This window comes from Condylura cristata, unplaced genomic scaffold, assembly GCF_000260355.1.
Source record: "Condylura cristata isolate star-nosed mole 26May11 unplaced genomic scaffold, ConCri1.0 scaffold00005, whole genome shotgun sequence".
NCBI lineage: Eukaryota > Metazoa > Chordata > Mammalia > Eulipotyphla > Talpidae > Condylura > Condylura cristata.
Genome location: NW_004567106.1, coordinates 8841276 through 8862612, shown reverse-complemented (window position 1 = coordinate 8862612; position 21337 = coordinate 8841276). Strand labels below are relative to the sequence as shown.

The following is a 21337-nucleotide window of genomic DNA, read 5'->3' as shown; positions in this document are numbered from 1 at the left end:
CGCGCGCTAGGGTCCTAGCAATCCTCCCTTTGATGATGATAGGATTTGTAGATCCAATGTCTGGGGTGGGGGTGGAGTCCACAAAACCTGTATCTGTTGAGTTCGTTAAGGGCATCCTTTCCCCCTAGCAATCTTACAAAAAATTTACTTATGAAATAGTAACTCCCGATTATCTTTTCCTGATGACCTCTATTTATTTTCTGTCTATGAATTTGCTTATTGTGTGTACCTCGTAAGTGGAATTACATATTCCTGTTTTGTTTGGCTTATTTCATTTAGCATGTTTCAGAATTTAATTCCTTTCTATACCCTATATCCAACAAGGGGCTGATATTCAAGATCTACAAAGAACCCATGCAACTCAACAAAAAGAAAACAACCCAATCAAAAAGTCAGCATAAAAGCCAAACAGATACTTTCCCAAAGAAGACATACAGAGGTCCAGGAAGCACATGAAAAAAATGCTCATCATTTATCCTCACAAAAATGCAAATCAGAACAACCATGAGATACCACCTCACACCTGTGAGTATGGCACATATCAAAAAGACCAGAAATGACAAGTGCTAGTGAGCAGAGAGAGGAAAAAAATAACCCTCTGAACACTGATGGTGATAATATAGACTGATCCAGCCCCCATAAAAACAGTATGAAAATTTCTCAAAATCTTAAAAACGGATCTGCTGTATGAACTAGATATCTACCTGAAGAGTGCAGAGTGATATGTGCAGCCCTTTGTTTAATCGCAGCACTGTTTACAATAGCCAAGCTATGGAAATATACTATGTGCTCAAATACAGATGAGTGGATCAGGAAGGTGTGATATATATATACATCTTGGAATACTATTAGGCCACCATAAACTTACCTTGTCATTTGCCTAATATGGATAGAACCAGAGGAGATTATGCTAAACCAAATAAATCTGGAGGTGAAAGACACATACCACTTAATATAGAGAAACCAAGCAAAGGATCAGGTAAAGCCAGACTAACAACAAATGCTAGAAATCTGACTGTAGAAGGCTGTCAGATGGAAAGGGATACAGGGAGGTAGCTCAGTGGAATATTGCGGGTGGACCATGGCTTCTTTGGGGTGTGTGATGTGGTAACAACACCTGAAGTGGGGGGCAGATGCTATATCGAAAACACAACCCTGTAAACTATTGTTACCTAAAAAAAAAAATCCTTTCTAAAACTATGTATATTGTATCCCATTGTATGTATATGCCACATTTTGTTGTCCACTCATCTGTAAACGGACTTTTGGATTATTTACACCTTTTGCACTATTGTGAATAATGCTGCTTTGCACCTGGGATATTTGGGTATCTGCTTGGGTCCCTGCTTTCAGCTCTTCAGTTATCGTGTGATCCAGCAATTCTAATTTTTTGAGGAATCCCCAAACTTTATATAACAACTGCACCATTTTACATTTCTGTCAGCAATGAATAAGGTTCCACTTTTCTCCATGTCCTTGATAATGCTCGTTTTCTGTTTTTGATAATAGCCATTGAAGTGTGTGAGGTGGCATTTCATTATAGTTTTGTTTTGCATTTCCCTGATTGTAGTGATGTTTCATGTGTTTATTAGACATTTCTTTATCTTTCAGGGAAAAGTTTAAGTCCTTTCTACATTTTTAATTGGGTTGCTTGGTTTTTTTGGTTATTGAGTTGTAGGATTTCTTTGTGCATTCTGGATATGAGTCCCTTATCAAATTTTCTCTCTTGTCAATTGTCTTTTCATACTTAGTGTCCTTTTTTTTTTTTTTTTTTAAGACTTACTCATGCATTCATACAGAACTGGGGTACAGGACAGAGGGGCAGGGGCTGTGAGAGGGTTCACCAGAGACAGAGTGGGGAGCAGAGTAGGCAGATTGACAAAGGAACTGCTGAGGGGAGCAGTGGGCAAGAGAGGGAAGATCTGCTGCGCCATGTGGATCACCTCCAGGCCTGGGAATCGAATTCACACTGAGATGGCTGCCACTAGCCTGCAGTGCTACTTTCTAACCTGCTGTGCCACCAGGGAGGGCCCTCTTAGCATCCTTTAATGCAGATAGTTCTAACTTTGATGTGGCTCTATGCTTTCCTTTGTTGCCTGGGCATAATTAGTTTCTGATTTTAATTTGCAAATAAAATTGTTTATCAGTATTGGTACTGTATTTCCTAACATAGAAGATACAGTAGAATAAACTGGTGAATGTAGAACTAGGTCTTCCTTAGCTTCTTTCGAATTCAGTTTCTTTATTTAGGTGAATGGTATTACCACCTAAGTGCTATAAAGTCCTCTTACAAGATAGAAATATCATTGTTATTTTCCTTAAATCTGTGGTAAAAGTACATTTTGTCAAATAGCAGTTATTCATCTTTCAAATTTTGTAAGATGTAATAGTATTAAGTTTGCTTTCTGTAATGAAAAAATTGGCTAGTCACATTGTTCATGCATAATTAGACATAGCAAATATTTATAATGAAGATTGGTTGACAAATAGTGAACTTTTTGCATTTTTAAAGGCTGTTTTAATGGAGTTAATTTTTGTTCTTTCCTCGAGGCCTATATGAACCCAATTGCAATGGCCAGATCAAGGGGTCCAATCCAGTCTTCAGGGCCAACAATCCAAGATTATCTGAATCGACCAAGACCTACCTGGTATTTTAAAATAATTTATCAATTTATAAAGTTTTTCACAAACTTTTTAACGGTTATTTTCACAACTTTTATTGATCACTATGTGGTTGCCATATATGTAATTCTTAAAGTAATATTAGACATATACTTTTATTTGAATATGTGAAATAGATGCATGTGTTTGTAAAACATTTTTGAGCCTATCACCCAGTATAGCCAGGGCACCAGTAGCACTTTCATAGCAATATTTTTCTAATCCTTAAAAGTTAACCTTAACTAGCTGTGTTATAAACAATTTAAATTGATAAGTTTGAATAATCTCACCCTTCTTGAGGGATAACTAGTTGGTTGGAGGATAGTATTATTTCTTATTTCTAGTTTTATCTGGATAACATTAGGCTTTGCATAGAATGAGATTGATAGCTGAGTAGATTTTCCCACTGTAAAATTTTTGTTTTAGATCGTTTTTGGAGTTGCTCAATTTGAGTGGGTCTGATCTTTTGTAAATAAAAGCATCATAGCACAGACCTTATGTATTTTTAGACTGCCTTCCTCATTATTAAATACCATACTCCTATGGTAACATATGAGCTTCAGAATAATTAGTTTCAGTATCCTCCTTAAGAAACCCTGAAAGCTGGGCAACTGTGATTCATGTTCATATAAAACAGGGAATCCTTTCTTTGAGTTAAATAGGAAGTAAGCCATGTCCTCATCTTAAAGTGTTCATGGATGATGTTGCAGAATATATACCAGAAAATAAATTATCACAAAACAAAGTATCTTCTTCTTTTAAATTGAAGGAAAGGAATAAACTTAAAATGAGAAGTGCTCAAAATGAGTAAATTTACATGTGTACCAAAGGTTCCCAAGACATTTCTGAGACTGATAACTCAATAGGACTCACAGGTGGTTGTAGTTGTGGTTAAATTTTGTTACAGTGAAAGGATACCTCCCACAGTTGACAAAGGAGAAAGGTACATGGGGTAAACACTAAGAAAAACCACCCACAGGCTTCCAAGGCTTCTTGTCCATGAATATACCCAGGACACAACTTGATTCCCTTAGCTCCTTATTGTGATTAACTCACAAGACATAATACATTCCAGTTGGAAGAGTTCATTAGAGACTTAGTACCTAGGGATTTTGTTGTGGATTGGTCAGCCTCTACCCATCAGGTGTCAAAATTCTAAACTTCCAGGAAGAGAAGCTGTTATGCATAAACTGTAGAGGTTGTACAAGTACTAGGCACAGTGTGCCCATATTTCAGGGAATAATGGTAAGGGCCCTCTTGGAGAAGGTCCCAGACACCAGCCACGACTAACCCTGTAAACATGCCTTTCCTAAAATAAACAGGTGTGCTCTTGTAACTCTTGTGTGTAACATTTGAGGTACATAATAAAATAAAGTGGATTACAGTTTTTACTAAAATATAGTAACTTAGTCAAATAGACCTTAGCTCACCCTTAAACTGAAACTACAAACTTTGCAACATTAGTCAGATTTCTTACTGTGTCCAGACTTTATTTATAGTGATAAAAAAGAAATCTCAGCCAACTTTGAAAGAAATTGATGTTTTTTGAGGACCTGGCTTTGTCATGTGTCATTTCTCTTGAAGTTGCATTTTTTAAGGACCCATAGACTTTGAATGTGGAATTACAATACTACCTTTTTCTATAGAGTAGATATGAAGATAAAAGAAAAAGTAAGTAAAATGTTGTAAAGTGCTCAATTGCTTAGTGTGTTGACTCTTTATTTGTAAGAGAAAATCTTTAATGTTATCGGATTATGGGAAGGCTTTATTATGGGAATTGATTATAACAGTGTTCACAAAAATATTTGAAATGTATCAATATTGGAATGGGGACATTTATTAGAATTTTAAGAAAAAATTGTGACATCCTTCTAAGCATCCAACTGCAATTTGAATTGCTTGAAAACTTATACATTTTATTTTTAAGGGAAGAGGTGAAAGAACAACTAGAAAAGAAAAAGAAAGGATCCAAAGCATTGGCTGAATTTGAAGAAAAAATGAATGAGGTTTGTACAGAGTACTTTTATTTAAAAAATAGATTTTTTTTTCTTATAATGAGAAAATGAAATCATTTTTAAATAAACTAAGAGTTTGGGGGTATAGAATTCTATGTAAATGTATGATGTAGGGGATATTAAATCATCTTTTAGAATTTAAAACTTATATTAAATGTCAGGTATTTCCCTTCTCTCCCCTGATAACCTCCTCTGGGATATTTGTGGTGATATTTGCTGTTTTGATTACAGATGTGTATGTAGTATTTCAGCTGTAGTTTTAGAACAAGTCCATCTTCACTGTCTGAAAAGAGAATATGATAATCTTTGTAAAATGAAAAAAGTGCTCAAGCTCAGTAATAAAACCTATTGCTCTCACTGTATAGTAAAGAACTCCCACCCCTAAATATCCTCTTTGACAGGTGCTAGTAGAGGCTCCTTTGGAGATAGGTTAAAAAAAATTGGCATAGGTCCACCCTGGTGACATGAGAGGTTAAAGTGCAGGACTAGGAAGTGATCCACAGCCACTGCAGCATGAGTTTGAGTCCTGGCCAGGAAGTTGACCCACATGGTGCAGCAGACCTCTCCTGTCTCATCCACTGCTCCCCTCAGTAGATCTGCCTATTCTTCTCCCCTCTCTGTCTTTGGTGAATCCTCACACCCCTGTACCACAGTTCTTATATGCATGCATAAATCAATCTTAAAAAAGATTTCTGGCACCTGAAGTATCTTTTGACTGTAATTGGAGAGTGAATAGGTAGGAGGTAAAAGAGGATGTGGAGAAGTAGTGGCTCTCCTTTTATGAGGTATACAGAAGAAGGTAGCCTCCTCTAATGTTTATGATTTTTGCAGAATTGGAAGAAAGAACTAGAAAAACACAGAGAGAAATTATTAAGTGGAAATGAGAGCTCATCCAAAAAACGACAGGTAATACAACTTTTAGTTTAGTGCTATTCTTAATTTCCTAGGTTTTTATAATAATGCTGTGTAGTGTTAATAGATACATAAAATTGAAAACTCATCAAGTTATTTAGATTTTTACTTTCATTTGTTTGCTTTTAGAGAAAGAAAAGAGAAAAGAAGAAATCTGGTAGGGTGAGCAAAAGTTTTCCATTTTTCTACATGTTACAATTAGGAGAGTGTAAGAATAAAAAATCATTTTCTACAGAAATGTAAGATTAGTTTACATAACCTCTGTGCTGACTCTAGGTGAGTCAGGGTCTCACCCATGACTGTAGTCCATGGGTAATTTTGGGGGGCAGGGAATGCTTTATTAGTGGTAAATTAGAAAGGTAACAACATGTTAACAACCTAGTATCTCCACTAATAGTTATTAAAGAGGGAATGCTGGCTACTCTGTTGTTACTCTGTTGAGCCTTTTTTGGGGGGGTTGGGAGTAAAGGGATGGCACATTTGACATTTTAATGTATTAGTTTTATAAATATGGCATTTGTTTCTTAGGTGCTAGATTGGTTTCTTTAAATAGTTAAGAGACTTATTTAGTAAAAGAAAAAAATTCCTGCATCTCACAAGCTTTAATTTTTTTGTGCTTGGTCAAGTATTCATCTTCTTCATCAAGCTCTGATTCTTCCAGCAGTTCTTCAGATTCTGAAGATGAGGTAAGGTTTGCCTGTAAGGATTTAAGAAGTAATGAAGCCCATTGTGGAACATATTAGCAGTGTTTACTTTAGGTTTTGTTAATTATATATAACAGAGAGCACATATATGAATAAATAACAAGCCATTTAAATATCGGTATATATTTTAGATAAATCTAAATTTATCTTGTCATTTAAAGCTATCAGTATAAAAAATGAATTTGAAAAATCTAAAATACTATCTAACTACTTACTAGGGTTACATGTAACTCAAATCACTTTTTTTTTTACATCAGGAAGTAATGTAAGTCACATAAGTAAAACATTACAAGCTGATTTTTCTTTATATTTTGTTCATTAATGAAGGTTTGGTATTAGTGAAATGCAAGTTATATTTGTTAAAGCAGAAAGCAAATGTTTCTAAAATTGTTTTATGTAGGATAAGAAACAAGGAAAAAGAAAAAAGAAAAAGAAGAACCGTTCACATAAATCTTCTGAAAGCTCCATGTCAGAAACTGAATCAGACAGTAAGGTAAAATTAGCAAATTAACATTTGGATAGTGAAGAAATTTAATTAGGTTTTTCTTTTTTGCCTATATTAATTAAATCATTCACGATTTAGAAATAGGGTTCTTTTTTTGTATTTTGATGTCCTTTGCTACTTAATATATGTAGTGCTTTATATATGATATTTATTTTCAAAATATTTTCACATCTATGTCTCCTTATCTCAACATTTCCTTTATAATTAAACAACTTTATAATTAAAGCATGGCAGACTTTCACACTTTTAATAAAGACATACTTTAGCAGGAAATTTTTTGCTTAAATTCATATAGCTAGTATTAGAACTGGAAGTTGAACCTGTGGCTTTTTTTTTTTTACTGTACCATAAACTTAATATTTTCTCTACTATATTGAATTTTTTAACATAATTGGCTCTCAAACATTAGTTAGTGGTCATAGGAAATACTTAGAGTTGCAATAAAAATGTAGCTTCCTGGACCCCATTTGTAGAGTCTGATTTAATAAGGCTAGTTAGGATCAGAACTCTACATTTGTAACAGATATCCTCTGTGATTCTGATACAGGAGTGTCCATGAACCACAATTTGATAGGCACTGTCCTAGGCTCCCAGGAGAACAAAGCAACTGTCTGATTTTATGGCAGATATTTACTTCCTGGTGAGAGCTTCTGACAGAATGCCTGGCATTGGAAAGTACTCGGTCAGTGTTTTTCTCTTTGTCTTTTAAAGCAGAAGAGCCAGTCTGTTCATATTAATAGCAGACATTTATTGAATGCCTGTATGTTAGGCATTTTTCTAAAAGCACTTGACATGGTAACTGGATCATCTAAACAACACTGAAATAATTATCCTGCTTTACTGGTATGAAGGTTCAAGGAGATTATTAGCTAGAACGAAGGTATTCAACAGAAATTCTTGCCTCATCTCTATAGCAAAAGTGGAAGAATCAGACTGGTAGATATTTTAGTGCAGCCTGTGATCTCTTCCTCAGGCACAAATAGATAATGGCATAGGTCCTTTTTTTTTTTTTTTCCAATTGAATAGATGTGACATAAAAATTTTTGTATATTTAAGGTGTGTAACATGTTACTTTACTGTTTATGTGTTATGATTGTGATATTTATCATATTATGTATTAGGCAATGTCTGTCAGTTTACAACAGATTTATTGTACAGCGGATAAATGAAAAGACTTCATTTCTTTATCAGCACATTTATACATACTTCTACATTTTAAGAATAAAATTTTAGTGTTGAAATAAACTTTTAGAGAGCAAATCACCTTTTTGGTATTTTTATCCTTATAGTGTTAAAATTTTTATATTTAAAGTTGAAATATAGTATTTTAATTGAAATTGAAAGAAGTACTTTTGTTGTTTAGGATAGTTTAAAAAGGAAAAAGAAGTCAAAGGATGCAATTGAGAAAGAAAAGGTAATTATGACTTTATATTGCCTTAAGATAATCTGTCATAATACTTCATTTATTTCAAAGAATTAAGTTTTTTTTTTTTTTGCTTTTATGGTATTTCATGTAGATTTTAGCAAATCTATTACAGGATTCCTTTATAAAAGTAAATGCTCAAAAGAATATCCCTGCAGAGTTTGAATTTCTATAATGTATTATCTCAGATTGAAAACACAAAATAGAAGCTGTTAAGCATTTACTTTGTTTCAAGTCATTTTAAAGAGGGCTCTTTTAATTAAGGCAGATGGACTGTGTTTCAAATTGAGTAGACCTTGGGTAAATTTGAAAAATCTTTTTATTATATGGATGTTTTATTTCAGTTTATGATAACCATAGTTAATGCTCAGTTTAGCCCCATCTAGATTTCTATTTACACTGAAAAAGCCTTTTCTAATTATTAAAAATAAAGAAAAGCCTAAAGTACACAATTACTAATGAAGGAAAACTATAGGCAGTTCTATTTTCTCAGGTTCTTTAATAGCATTTTAAAAAATTGAGATATAATGAACATAATATGCTGTTAATCATCTTAAAAATTACAATTATTTAGGGTATGTACAATATTGTATAAGGAGATCCTCTCTAGTTTCAATACTGTTTCATCACCGCATTGAAAACTGGTTCATCACCCCATAAAAAACAATCAGTATCCATTAAGTAATCAATTTCCATTTTCCCTCGCTTCCAGTCTCCCATTTCCTGATAACCTCTTGTGCCTGTGGATTTGCTTACTCTGAATACATATAAAAACAATCATACAATATGTCACCTTTCGTGTCTAGCTTCTTTCAGTTAGTGTAATATGTCCTGAGGTTTGTTCAAGTCACAGCATGAACAATGCTTTGTTTTTATGGATGAATAATATTACATTGCATGTATATACCAGTGTGTTAATCCATTCATCCATTGATGGTCATTTGAGTTGTATCTCCCTTTTTTGGCTAATACAAATAATGACGCTTGTATAGGTTTCTGTGTGTACATATTTTCATGTCTCAGATTTATAGCTTGTGGTGGTTTTATATCAATTTCAAAATAAAAATGCATTAAGACACTAAGAAACCGAAAAGTGTTAATTCCAAAAATTCAATATAAGAAATTTATTAATGTGCTTTGCCCATATTAACTGGGACCCTTAGGATAATTTTAATAGTTAGCAAAGGGGGTTGATGTAATTCAGCATTAATTCCTGATTTTTAGTGCCATTATAGAATAAGTGATTACTTTCATGTTTTACAATGAATGCTTGTGAAACTAAAAACTGGTAATGTATAAACATGAAATAGTAAAAGAACTGCATTGTGATTTTAAAGAATTTCAAAATATTGCATACAGAGTAAATTCAAGCATATGTAATACAAAATAATACAATAAACACACCTGTATATTACCAGTTACTAGAATTACCAAATGTATTATATTTGTCATTCTTGCTTCATATCTTATTTAAAACAAACAAGAAACTGGATACACTTTCCTTAGAGGCAGCTGTTTATGAAATTCGTATACATCCTTCCATCCACATGTATACTCTTACACATAAACATACATTTATAAATAACATAATGTATTCTATATATACTCTCCAAGTTTGTTTCTTTTGCTTTTAGAAATCCATTTTATTAATTTGCCACAATTTATTTCTCCATTCTCCTATTTGTGGACATCTAGCTTGTTTTCATTTTTCAGTAATGCAAACAAAACTGCAGTAACTATTTCTTACTTGGTTTTTTCTTTTTTTCTACAACTTACTGATAAATTTCTAAGGTATAATACCTAGACTTTAATTTCTAGGTTTTAGGATTTCATACATTTAGCTTGTCTACATTTTGCTCACCAAAGTGCTTGATTGATTTGCATTCATGCTAGTAGTGTATGACAGTACCCTTGTATGTACTTGTCAACACTGAGACTTCCTTTTGCCAATTTAATGTTTAGATAGTTGAGCCTCTTCATCTGCTTTTTAGCCATTCAGATTTCATTTTCTGTGAATTGCCTGTTCATATTATTTGCCAATTTTTCTGTTTTTGATCTTGTTGATTCATAAAAGTTATATATTTTGGATACAACTCTTCATGGACATGACTAACATCTTTTGGTCTATGGCATCTCTTAATCTTACTTAGGGTATCTGTTATAGTCACATAAAAGTTGTCATTTTAAGTATATATTGCCAATTTTTGACCCAATTAAAAATTATTAAAGTTCATGCAGTATCCAATTTAGAAAAATAGAATGGAAGAAAATATATCCCATTTATAATCATAACAAGGAATGTAGAGGAACATCTTTAAAAAGAGCACTGGACTTCCTTAAAAATGATACAGATCAGTTCAGATACAGAAGATTTAATAAATGTTTCTGGCTTGTCCTGCTATATGTTAAGAGATTTCTTTTTTGAGTGTTCTGCTTAGAATAATTTGGTATGATAACATCAATAGAAAAAAAAATCAATGAAAAGTTCAAGTAACATGTTGTAAATACTTGTAAGATCTAGTATGTGATAAAGGTGGGTTTGGGAGAACAAAATATCTAGCCACTTGGAAAATATAAAACTATGCCCTAAGGCTAAGTCCAGATAGTAACTAAGCTGCAAATATATGAAAATTCAACTAGAGAAAGACAAGGGTGAATATAATATTGGAGCTGGAAAGGCCTATGCCTTAACACTCAGAAATTTTTGACCACAGAATTGTGAGTGACAAAAAAAAAAACCATGTGAATAATGTTTTAATACAATGAATAGACTAAAAAAAGCTAGCAATACAGAAGACAAAAACTTAGTAATTTCCAATAATTAAGGAAAAGAATACCTCACATATACAGAAAAATTGGTAAAATGTATGTTTGGGCAATTATAAAAGAAAATATGAACTGTATTTTGATAATCTGAGTTGGTATAATGGAAAAAGAGCCTGATAAAGAGGCTTCTGGTAGAGTGTGGTTCATAAATGAGTGAAATAAAGTTTATTTTCTTGGGGGTGGTGGGAGAGTGAGAAAATCACTTGGGTGAAGGCTTTGGCCTTTGATTTAGTCATTATTAATTAGATAAGGATTCTGCACTTACATATCCTTCACTCTATTTCAACTTTGTTTTTAATAGCAAAGAACCCATATGCCTGCCCTCCAGAAGGAGATGGGTTAAGTAAATTGTGGCATATACTTTCAATGAATGTCAAAGGCGACCATAAATGACGATGTAGTTGGCATGGAAAGATACTATTGGGTGAGAAGAGCGGGTTCCAAACAGCAAGTATTTATGTGAAATTGTAAATATACACATAGAGAGATGTTTCCAGGATTTTAACAATGTTTAATCCCTTATGGTGGGATTTGGGTGAATTTTCTTACAATAAACATTTATCATATTTACCACAGAAATTGAAGCTATATGTAGAAATAAAATTTAATCACCTATAACACATACATCATCTCTGCTGGTTATTTTTGGCATTTTTTTTTATAGTTTCAAAATTTGTCTAAGATTAGGTGGTGAGCACTTTTTTTTCATTATGTGACTTTATTATTTTGTTGCGAACTACTTCAGACATACAGGAAAAAAAGATGAAAAATAATAAAATGACAACTTTGATAAGTCCTAATACTTTGCCATACTTGCTTCAGAATGTTTTTGAATTTTTTCTAAAAACACATAATTTCTTAAGTATTCTTTCAGTCTCCCTTCTTTCCTACTTGAACATTTTCCTCTTAAAAATACTTACAAATGAAAACATTTTAAATAATATAATACTTCTAATGCACTAAAGGAACTACTATATAGAGATCCTTTTAGAGCATCACAAATAAACTACCCATTGATTTTCTTTTTTGCAGCATTAGGCCTATCTGAGCCAACCCTTTGTAGAAAGAATACAAGAGACCCAGATCTTGTATCATCTATTGATTTCTTTTGATTCCTTAAAAGGAGGCTCCTAGGATCTAAACAAATATGCAGTTGCTTTTCACATTATTTGATAAAAACATTACATACTGGTATTAAAGGCTAAATACTGGTAAATGCCAGTAATTTTAGACATTTCTAAAATGAAAATGGGTAATTAAAAAAACTTTTAAATAGAATTTAGAAACATAAAATTTGTGTGCATAGTATTATATCTTTTGAGTCAATATATGTGTATTCCCCTCCTCACAGGATGTTAGAGGACTCAGCAAAAAAAGAAAGCTGTATCCTGAAGATAAACCTTTATCATCTGAGTCCTTGTCAGAATCAGATTATATTGAGGAGGTGAGTATTATATTAAAAGATTTCTATACTTCAAAATGTTGAATTACTTGATTTATCCATTTTTCTCATATGTACCATAAAAATGGGAGTTGTTCCATTTCACAAGTTTCACATTTTTCCAGAACATTAATCATGTTTCCACATATTCTGTCTAATTTGAGATACCAGTCTTCAACTATTTTTTATTATACTACCATTTTGACTATATCGATGTATGATGAAACCTAGCACTCCCTTGGGGTTTTTCTGAAGTTACTGTTCAAGGAGTAAGAAGGCAATAAAAAAAAATGGTAGCATGATCTCAGTTTTCCCACCTGGAAAGTGAGAGAAGAGTACTTGTGGTATGTATAGTTCTTTTCAGCTTAAATACTGCTATATTAGATTTTTTACACTGGTGGAATTAGAGTCTGTTCTTAATTTTAAGTCTTTAAATTTTCTTTTACGGTATTTCTCTCTGAAATGTCCTCATTTGTAAAATTAGATCTCTTTCCTCTTTGTAGCAATATTTTGTGATGTTTGCATAAATAGTTTAGCTAACATATCGTATGTATACATAGCTGTTTCCTAATACCAATACCCTCAAAGGAAATACAAGAAAGTTTATGAAATTGTTTCAGTACGTAGATATTTGAGTGTTATTGATACCAGAAGACAGGTATCTTGAGACAAAACAAAATTCAGGTGGTGGCAAATGAATTACTACATATGCCTTTTAAAAGGTTTATAGTAATGGGCCCTGCCTGCTGGCATAATGGGTTAAAGCCCAGCACCATGAAGCTCCCCCAGCCACTTTAGCACTAATTCCATCCCCTGCCAGGGGGACGCACCCACATGGTGCAGCAGACTTTTCCTGTCTCACCCACTGCTCCCTTCAACAGTGTACTTCATCAGTCCACCTGTTCTGCTCCCCACTCTATTTCTGGTGAATCCTCTCGTCACTCCTGTGCCTCTGGCCTGTACCCCATTTCTGTATGCATAAATAAATAAATCCTTAAAAAAAAAAAAAGAATATATTTTTTAAAAGGTATATAGTAACATGGTCATCAGTATTTTCCAAAATGGTGGACAGTTCTCACTAAAGCTTTTAAACAAACATCTTCCTTTTGTATGGTATCAGTACTGCTGAGACATTCATTATATCTTAAATCCGATACAGAATAATTTGTTTTCATATTGTATTGAATTTGGGCTTTATATTTATAAATGGTTTCATTACACAAACTTCTGTTCAAAACTTATCAGAGCTGTTGTAGATACCACATAAGAACCTCCCAGCTTGTTCTGGCTGCATATGAATGCAGAAAAGCTACCACTCCAGTGACTGTTGATGACAAGAATAATCAAAACAGCATAATTTCTTAAGCACTCTCTGGAGTATTTGTCTTAATATACAATGCTACATTTAGAGTTAAATAGATACTAACTTTGACAACTCAATTTATTCTAATTACATTGTTGAATTTTAATAAGTTGGCTTTTACTGAATACATTGTATGTGTAGCTACCATTTATTCAGTAGAGTAAGAGTGACACTACTTTATTCCACGCACTTCCCACTGATGATAGATTTTGTCTTCAACTTGTAGACAATGAAGTTGAGGGTAACATATAGCAGAGGTAATATTCAGAATTTTATCTTTCATACTTCAGGGCTCATGTTTTTTCTCCACTGTACTTCACTACTTTTTTTAGGAGCTAAAAGGGAATATAATGGAAGTCCTCTAGAAATGTAAAATCTTAATTTTCTTTCCTTGGACTGATTTTCATTGAATCATCTTTTGTGATATGGTATAATAAGACACTTAAAATTTTGTAGCAGTATTTTGTATTGATTGTCAATACTATGGAATGAAAAAAATTACTTGAGTGCAAATTACAGTTTGTCTTCTTCCTCTCCTCCTCCCCCAATTTAAACATTTTAGGTACGAGCAAAAAAGAAGAAAAACAGTGAAGAACGAGAAAAAACAATAGCAAGTATCACTTTTTGTTTTTACATGGCAACAGTTTAGCTGCTTTAACATAAAATTAGTCATGGTAAGCATGATTGTATATACTGGGGAAAATTTATTAGGAAAGTTGTGATGGACAGCAGCATCACTTCATAGGTAAGAAAAAGTTAAGTTCACTCAGGGAAAAGTCAGAATGTACTAATAGCAAACATTGGGTTTCCATTTCAGTATTTTGTAATTAGAAGTCACACTTTTGTTTGACTTTTCTTTTAAGCTATAATATTACACATGAGATTAAAATTATAATAATTCCCTCCATCTCTGCCTATGTTAATTCCACATCAACTGATCCAGGTAATAACAGAAAATATTTCTAAGCACAATCTTCAGTGATTAATACGCAGGGCTGTGGCAACATATGTGATTCACAAATATGGATAATTCTTGCAATATTTTCTGCTCTGCTATTTTGTAAACTGAAAAATACAAAAGAAGAAAGAAGGAAAAGACTAGTGAAAATAATGATGATAGTCAAATTAGAAATAGGTCAAGATAGAGAAAGTGGTAACAGTTTATTAAAGAGTAATGTGGACCATATTAACAAAGTAATAGAGGAGTTCAATATAAGTGTGGGCATTTTCTTGTTTTTCTTTGAAGATTTACTTATGCATTTAAGAGCTGGTATACAGTCTAGATGTTTGAGGGGGAAGGGTGAGAGGACTCACCAGAGACAGAGTGGGGAACAGGATATGACTGATTGAAATACACTGCTGAGGGGAGCAGAATGCAAGACAGACAGGAGAGGTCTGCTGTCCATATGGGTCAGCTCCCTGGCCAGGGATCAAACTCATGTACAGTGGCTGCAGATAGCTTCATAGTGCTGAGATTTAAACCCTTGCACTACCAGGGAGGGCCTTCTTTTTTTCTTTTTTAAAGATTTATTTTATTTATTTGTGCATACAAGAACTGGGGTGTAGGCCACAGGTTCAGGGAATGAGAGGATTCACCAGACACAGAGTGGGGAACAGAACGGGGAGATTGAAATACACTGTTGAAATACACTGCTTGTAACAAGTTAATTGCAGCATTATTTATAATAACCATGAATTGGTAATGATTTATGTGCCCATTGCCTAATAACTTGATGAATATGTGATATATATCCACAATGGAATTCAGATATTAGAGAAGGATGAAATCTTGACCTTTGTAACAACATATATTTATGCTTCATGAAGTGAATCAGACAGAAAGATAATCACTGTAGGATTTTGTGATATATAGAAAAAACAAACAGATGAACTAATAAATGAAACAAAAATAAACTTGTAGGCTATAAAACCAGTAACTGTTATCAGAAGGGTGTGGAAGAATCCAGACAAAGAGAAAAATGATACTGTAAGAATAGAATTGGACTTTTAGCGGTGAACTAAATGTAGTATAACCACATGTTGATTTTTGGAAGATGCACAGATACTTGTATTATTATTAAATTACTTAAATAAGAATGAATAAAACCATAGGTCACAGCTATTTTAAACAGAAAAGAGGTACTTGGGAAGGAGCCAAGATGACAAAGTGTAGTATACCATAGGGAACCAACTTTTGGACTGGAGCAGAAAAGCCCCCTGGTAATTGAGTATTTAGCACATATTTCTATGATGTCTTCTGGAGTAGGGAATTTTTTTCTTTTATCAGACTGCTTTCCCTCTTCTTGCAATGTGGATATCTCTTCCCTCCACTTTACCTTCATGATTTGGAATGGAAAAGGCTACTTCCTTTTTCCACCTCTTTGAGATGCAATACTATGAACTACCTAGGATGTGATGTTGTCATTCTGCCAACTTCTTCAGAATAAAGGAATCAACCTACATGCCTCATTTGTTTAATGGGAGAGAAATTATTTTGCAAATTGCACACTGATAGTAAATTTAAAATAGGTACTTAGATGTTGGTATTTGTGAATTCTTTGCCACTTGTCCCAAAGAAGAAGACTAAGTATTAAGTATGGACATCAGAAGTTTTTTTGTAAACTGTCTTTGGGCCTCCCTTGTTGGCTCAAGGGGTTAAATCTCAGTACTAAGTAGCTATTGGCAGCCACTGCCACACATATTTAATCCTCACCAAGGAGCTAACCCACAGGTACCCACAGACCTCTCCTATCTCAGTGTATTTCAGTCACTTTGCCTGTTTTGCCCTTACTCTTGTCTCTGGTGAATCTTCTTAACCCCACCCCACATCTACACCCCAATTCTTATATGTATAAATAAATAAAATAAATCCTTTAAAAAAATACTTTTCTACTTTCTGCCACAAGCATCATAAGCATATTTCAGAGATTATTTATGCATAAAAGAACTTGGGTATAGGCCAGAGGTGTGATGGGGAGGTGGGGGTGAGAGGATTCCCCAGAGATAGAATGGGGAGCAGAACAGGTAGATCTGTTGAAATCCATTGTTAAGGGGAGTGGTGGGCAAGGCCAGTGAGGTCTGCAGTGCCATGTGGGTCAGCTTCCTGGTTAGGTATTGAATATAGGCCAAAGGGTGATAGCTTGATAGTTTTGAAGACTTAACCCCTATGCTCCAGGGAGAACCTTGATAAGTACATTTAAGAACACAAAAATAAGTTCCACATATGTATTATAATTTAAAATGAAAAAGGTACATAAAAACAATGTAAATCCTGTTTCACCTGTGAGGGCCCTGAGTTTCAGGGCCCTCCCTAGTGATGCAAGGGATTAAGGCACAGCACTATGAAGCAGTCTACAGCCATTGCAGCAAGTTGGATTCCCTGCCTAACCCAAATGGCACAGCAGACCTTTCTTATCTTGCCCTCTGTTCCCCTCAACAGTGCATTTTAGTCAGTCTGCCTGTTCTGCTCCCTACTGTGCCTTTGCTGAATCCTCTTTTACCACCACCACCCCACTTCTGGCCTGTACCCCATTTCTTATAGATATAAATAAGTAAATTAAAAAAAAAAAACTTATGTTTCAGTAAGTCTGCAGTAAAACCTTTACTGTGATGAAACATATAGGTGATAATATGAAATTAATTTCATATATGAATAAACCATCATAGTTGCCACATAGATGCACATTTTCACATGTGTAAATCCACATTTTCAGGTGAAAAAAAAGTCTTTTTCCTGGAGAAGGAAACTATTGTTGACTTATTTGGAATTTTTTAATGGTTTTCATTCTTTTAAAGAAGGGTTGCAGTGTGTAGATGCTAGCTTTAGGGATGCTAGCAACCTTAGTGAAAGGTTGGGTAGAAAAGATAATTTTGAGTCTAGTGGTGGAACACATTCACCTCCCTAGGATGAGAGGCTACTATTTTGCACTTCATTTCTTTTTGTGAAGTCTAATACAGCACTTTAGAGTTGGTTTTCCATACTGGTTAGGCAGACAGGCATAAAAGGACATACGTGATTTTTCTGTTAAAGATGTGATGGCTCCTGCAGTATGATTTATCTTCAACTTAGGACATAGGGGAAGAGAATGAGAAAAGTTTAACTGTAATACCTTTTCCTAACAAACAACAGCACAAATTCCTACTGTAGCTCTCTCATCTTTTATGACATTGTATATTCCATAGCTCTTATTTTTTCATAAAAGCTTAAGTAACTTTTCCCATTGATTAGAGATGGGTCCTTGGGTGTTTGATTTATTGGTAAATAGGTAAAATGATAGACTGAAAGCTACTCTGGTCGTTTTCCATTTGGAACTGAACTTTTTAGTCAGAGAACAGGCCTCAAAAGTATTCCCAAAATTATGGTTGGCTTGGCGTCAATTTAGAAGAAAGAAAAAAACCTCAAACAAGAAAAAATAGTTTCTTTAAGAAATATATATCTCCCTTTTTTTCCCCCTTAAGGCTTATATTATAATGAACAGACTAATACAGAGTGGTCCTTGCTTTCAGGTCAATAAAATTGTCAAGTCTTTACATAGGAAGGATAAAACTTTTATTTATGAGTCTTTGTGAGCAGGTAGGAATTTGAGACTTATATGAAATTTAAAAGATCAACTCCTGATTTAAGGAATGTTTGTCCAGGACCATGTGTACTTTAATATTAAGAATTTAGGTCAGATTTACCAAAACTGGAGAGTAAAGGACATGACCAATGATGTGAAATCTTGAGTGTTCTTAATGACTGTCAGATTTTCCAGTCAATTTAAAGTGGCAGAAATTTTTTTAGTAAAATATTTACAGAATATAGAGAAAATGTAATTTCTTTTGAGGTCAGTTACTGAGTGCTAAAACTTAAAAGTAACTTTCATTAAAGGTAACTTAATGTTTCTTTTCCCAGCCACTTTCTGACATTCTTAGTATTTTGCAATATTGAAAGAAAGAATGGAGTCCCACTGGTGTATTGAGATGATCATATCATGGAGAATTTGTGTCCCCCAAGTATCTATTTCCATTTTCCCCACGTCCTTTTGGCATCTTTTGGGGTATTATCATTTGGCAGAGGTTGGGATACCTGTGCTATCAGCACTGTTAAAACCAGCTCCAGCCTTCTTGTTTGAATATTTATCAGACTCCACTTTTCTGTAAAATTCCCTTTGTATTTAGGCTTGTCATGAGAATAATGAAAATTACCTTAGAGCCACAAAAAAATAGGTCGAAGCTGGGAAAGGAAAAGGATTGTAGAATGTTCTGATAGTTAAGGAAACAAATAGGAACTTTGCTTTTGCTACATTATATGTGTCTCTTCTTGCTTTTTTGTTTTTTTCTTAATATTAAGTCTGTTGTTTGATACCACCTTTCCAAGTACCATTTGGCAGGGGTTGGGTTATCTGTACTATTCTTAAAAGTTTCTCAAAAATAGTCAATAGCTTTAGTTACATCAAAGTCAGCTCCCTTTTATCCAGCCACAATTTTACTCCTTTTAATCATCAATTTTCTTCTTAAAAGCCAAGCAATCTTGCTTTACTAAGCTAAATACACTTTTAAACTATATACAGGTATTTTTCATTAACTAGTTCATTTTATAAATAAAGCTACTAGCTACATAGTACCCAATACCTGTGTTCATATTTACTTTAAAATAGCAGATTTAATCTTCTGCTTTCTGAAAACTGTCATTTTACAAAAACAATTCATTTGCTCTGATGTGAGGAATTCTTACAAAATTGTTATCCAGGGCACTCCCTGCTGGTGCAATGGGTTAGAGCAAAACACTGTAGAGATCTCCGCAGCCACCACAGTGTGAGTTCCATCCTGGACCAGGGAGCTGGCCCACATGACCTCTCCAGACCCGTCTCTGCTGCCCTCATAATGGAATTCAGTAGAGCTGCCTATTCTGTTCCCCACTGTCTCTGGTGAATCTTCTCACCCTCCCACACCTCTGGCCTGTACCCCAGTTCATGTGTACATTAAGTAAATCTTAAAAGAAAAATTGCTATTCACCATTCAAATTTTATAACAACAATACAGCATTTGAGAATATGACTTGTTGAATGTATTTCCCGGAGAAAAGTTTGTTAGATGCTACATTACTATACTATTGACAGTTTTTTCCTTGACTTTTTGGAAATCAGCAAGTACTCTTAATCCACATAGGATATTAATTTTTGAGACTGAGATGTTTTGTGGTGTGTGGATTATTTAAAATAACTACGTAGTAGCTTAGAAGTACCAGTGTGAAGTTATTTTAATTTGTATGGTTACATATCTAATGTGAAACTGTCTTTACAGGAAAAAACAAAAAAGAAAAAGAAGCATAAGAAACACAGTAAGAAGAAGAAAAAGAAGGCTGCTAGTTCAAGTCCTGACTCACCGTAACACTAAAATCAGGATTCTCTTATAATGAAAGTGCAATGTCTAAAGAAATTTTAACTGTGAAAATTATGACATATTTACTAAAATGCATGAATTTTGTTTTTAGAATTATTTCTGGACTGTTCAGTAGCCACTCGGATGCCGCTGTGTGAAAAGGCCATAAATGTTGCCTGCTGCTTAAACATCTATTTTTTTCCCTCTTCCAGTGAGATAACTCTGGGAGATAATACGCTGCAGTTTACCTGGTGGTTGAGATACTTGGGGATAAAGTTAATATTTTTGACTAGAAGTACCTAATGATAAAAAAACAGAAATCGAGTCTGGATACATCGTTAAGATGTAATAGGAAATGACAAGAAGACTCTAGTTGACAGTTTCAAAGTAGGGATTACATTGATGTTCAAAATCCTTACTCTGTAGATAAATGTATTTTTTTTCCTTATATGCTTTTATTTACCTGGGGAAAGGAATTGTAGGGTGGGTTGGGGACGTTTGCTATCTCTTTAGCTAGCAGAATAGTGTGCCTTTTACCCTCACACATCTTATTTTTGTGGACACAGTAGCCATGCTTCATGGGGAGGTCAGAGCCGGTATGACATTCTTGCTTTTGCCAAGTTTACTGATATCCTTGGACTCTGTTGTATGCTGCTTTGAGTGAACCAGAGAAACAGTCCTTTATTGGCAGCATGAGAAAGCCCCAAAAGCTCTGGGATTTCTCTCTCCACTTCAATAATACTGAATGTTTTTTAGCTTTAGAATGTGTTATATCATTTGAATTAATTTTGACTACACTTTGGCTTTAGAGAGGAATCATTTCAAATATAAACACTGGTACTTTTTTTGAACTTGATAGCTAAAGATTCTGAAATGCATGTTTTATACTGTTAAGTTTTAACAAGTCAGGAAAATCTTATGTAACCAGTGATAGTTGTTTTTTATTTCCTTTTTTGTATGAATTTTGTTTAGGCTGTAATGTTTAGCTTTTGTTAACTCCTTGTTCTTGCTATTTTAATTCCTTCCTGTGTTTTATGGCATACTTGCCAAGTCTTAGCATGTGAAAAGCAGGTTTTTGACTTTTTTCTTTAAAAGGCTTCATATTGAAGCTGGAACTTAACCAT

General features: G+C 33.9%; 1 protein-coding gene across 1 annotated transcript in view; it reads left to right on the top strand.

Moving 5' to 3' along the window:
- FAM133B (family with sequence similarity 133, member B) overlaps positions 1-21273 on the top strand; it is a 27936-nt gene extending 6663 nt beyond the window's left edge. Inside the window, exons 2-11 of the mRNA XM_004676680.2 lie at positions 2551-2648; positions 4589-4667; positions 5508-5582; positions 5718-5750; positions 6215-6274; positions 6693-6785; positions 8161-8211; positions 12398-12490; positions 14413-14460; positions 20136-21273. Coding sequence (XP_004676737.1) covers positions 2551-2648; positions 4589-4667; positions 5508-5582; positions 5718-5750; positions 6215-6274; positions 6693-6785; positions 8161-8211; positions 12398-12490; positions 14413-14460; positions 20136-20222 — 717 coding nt within the window. The 3' untranslated portion in view covers positions 20223-21273. The remainder of the gene's footprint in view (positions 1-2550; positions 2649-4588; positions 4668-5507; positions 5583-5717; positions 5751-6214; positions 6275-6692; positions 6786-8160; positions 8212-12397; positions 12491-14412; positions 14461-20135) is intronic.
- The last annotated feature ends 64 nt before the right edge of the window (positions 21274-21337 follow it).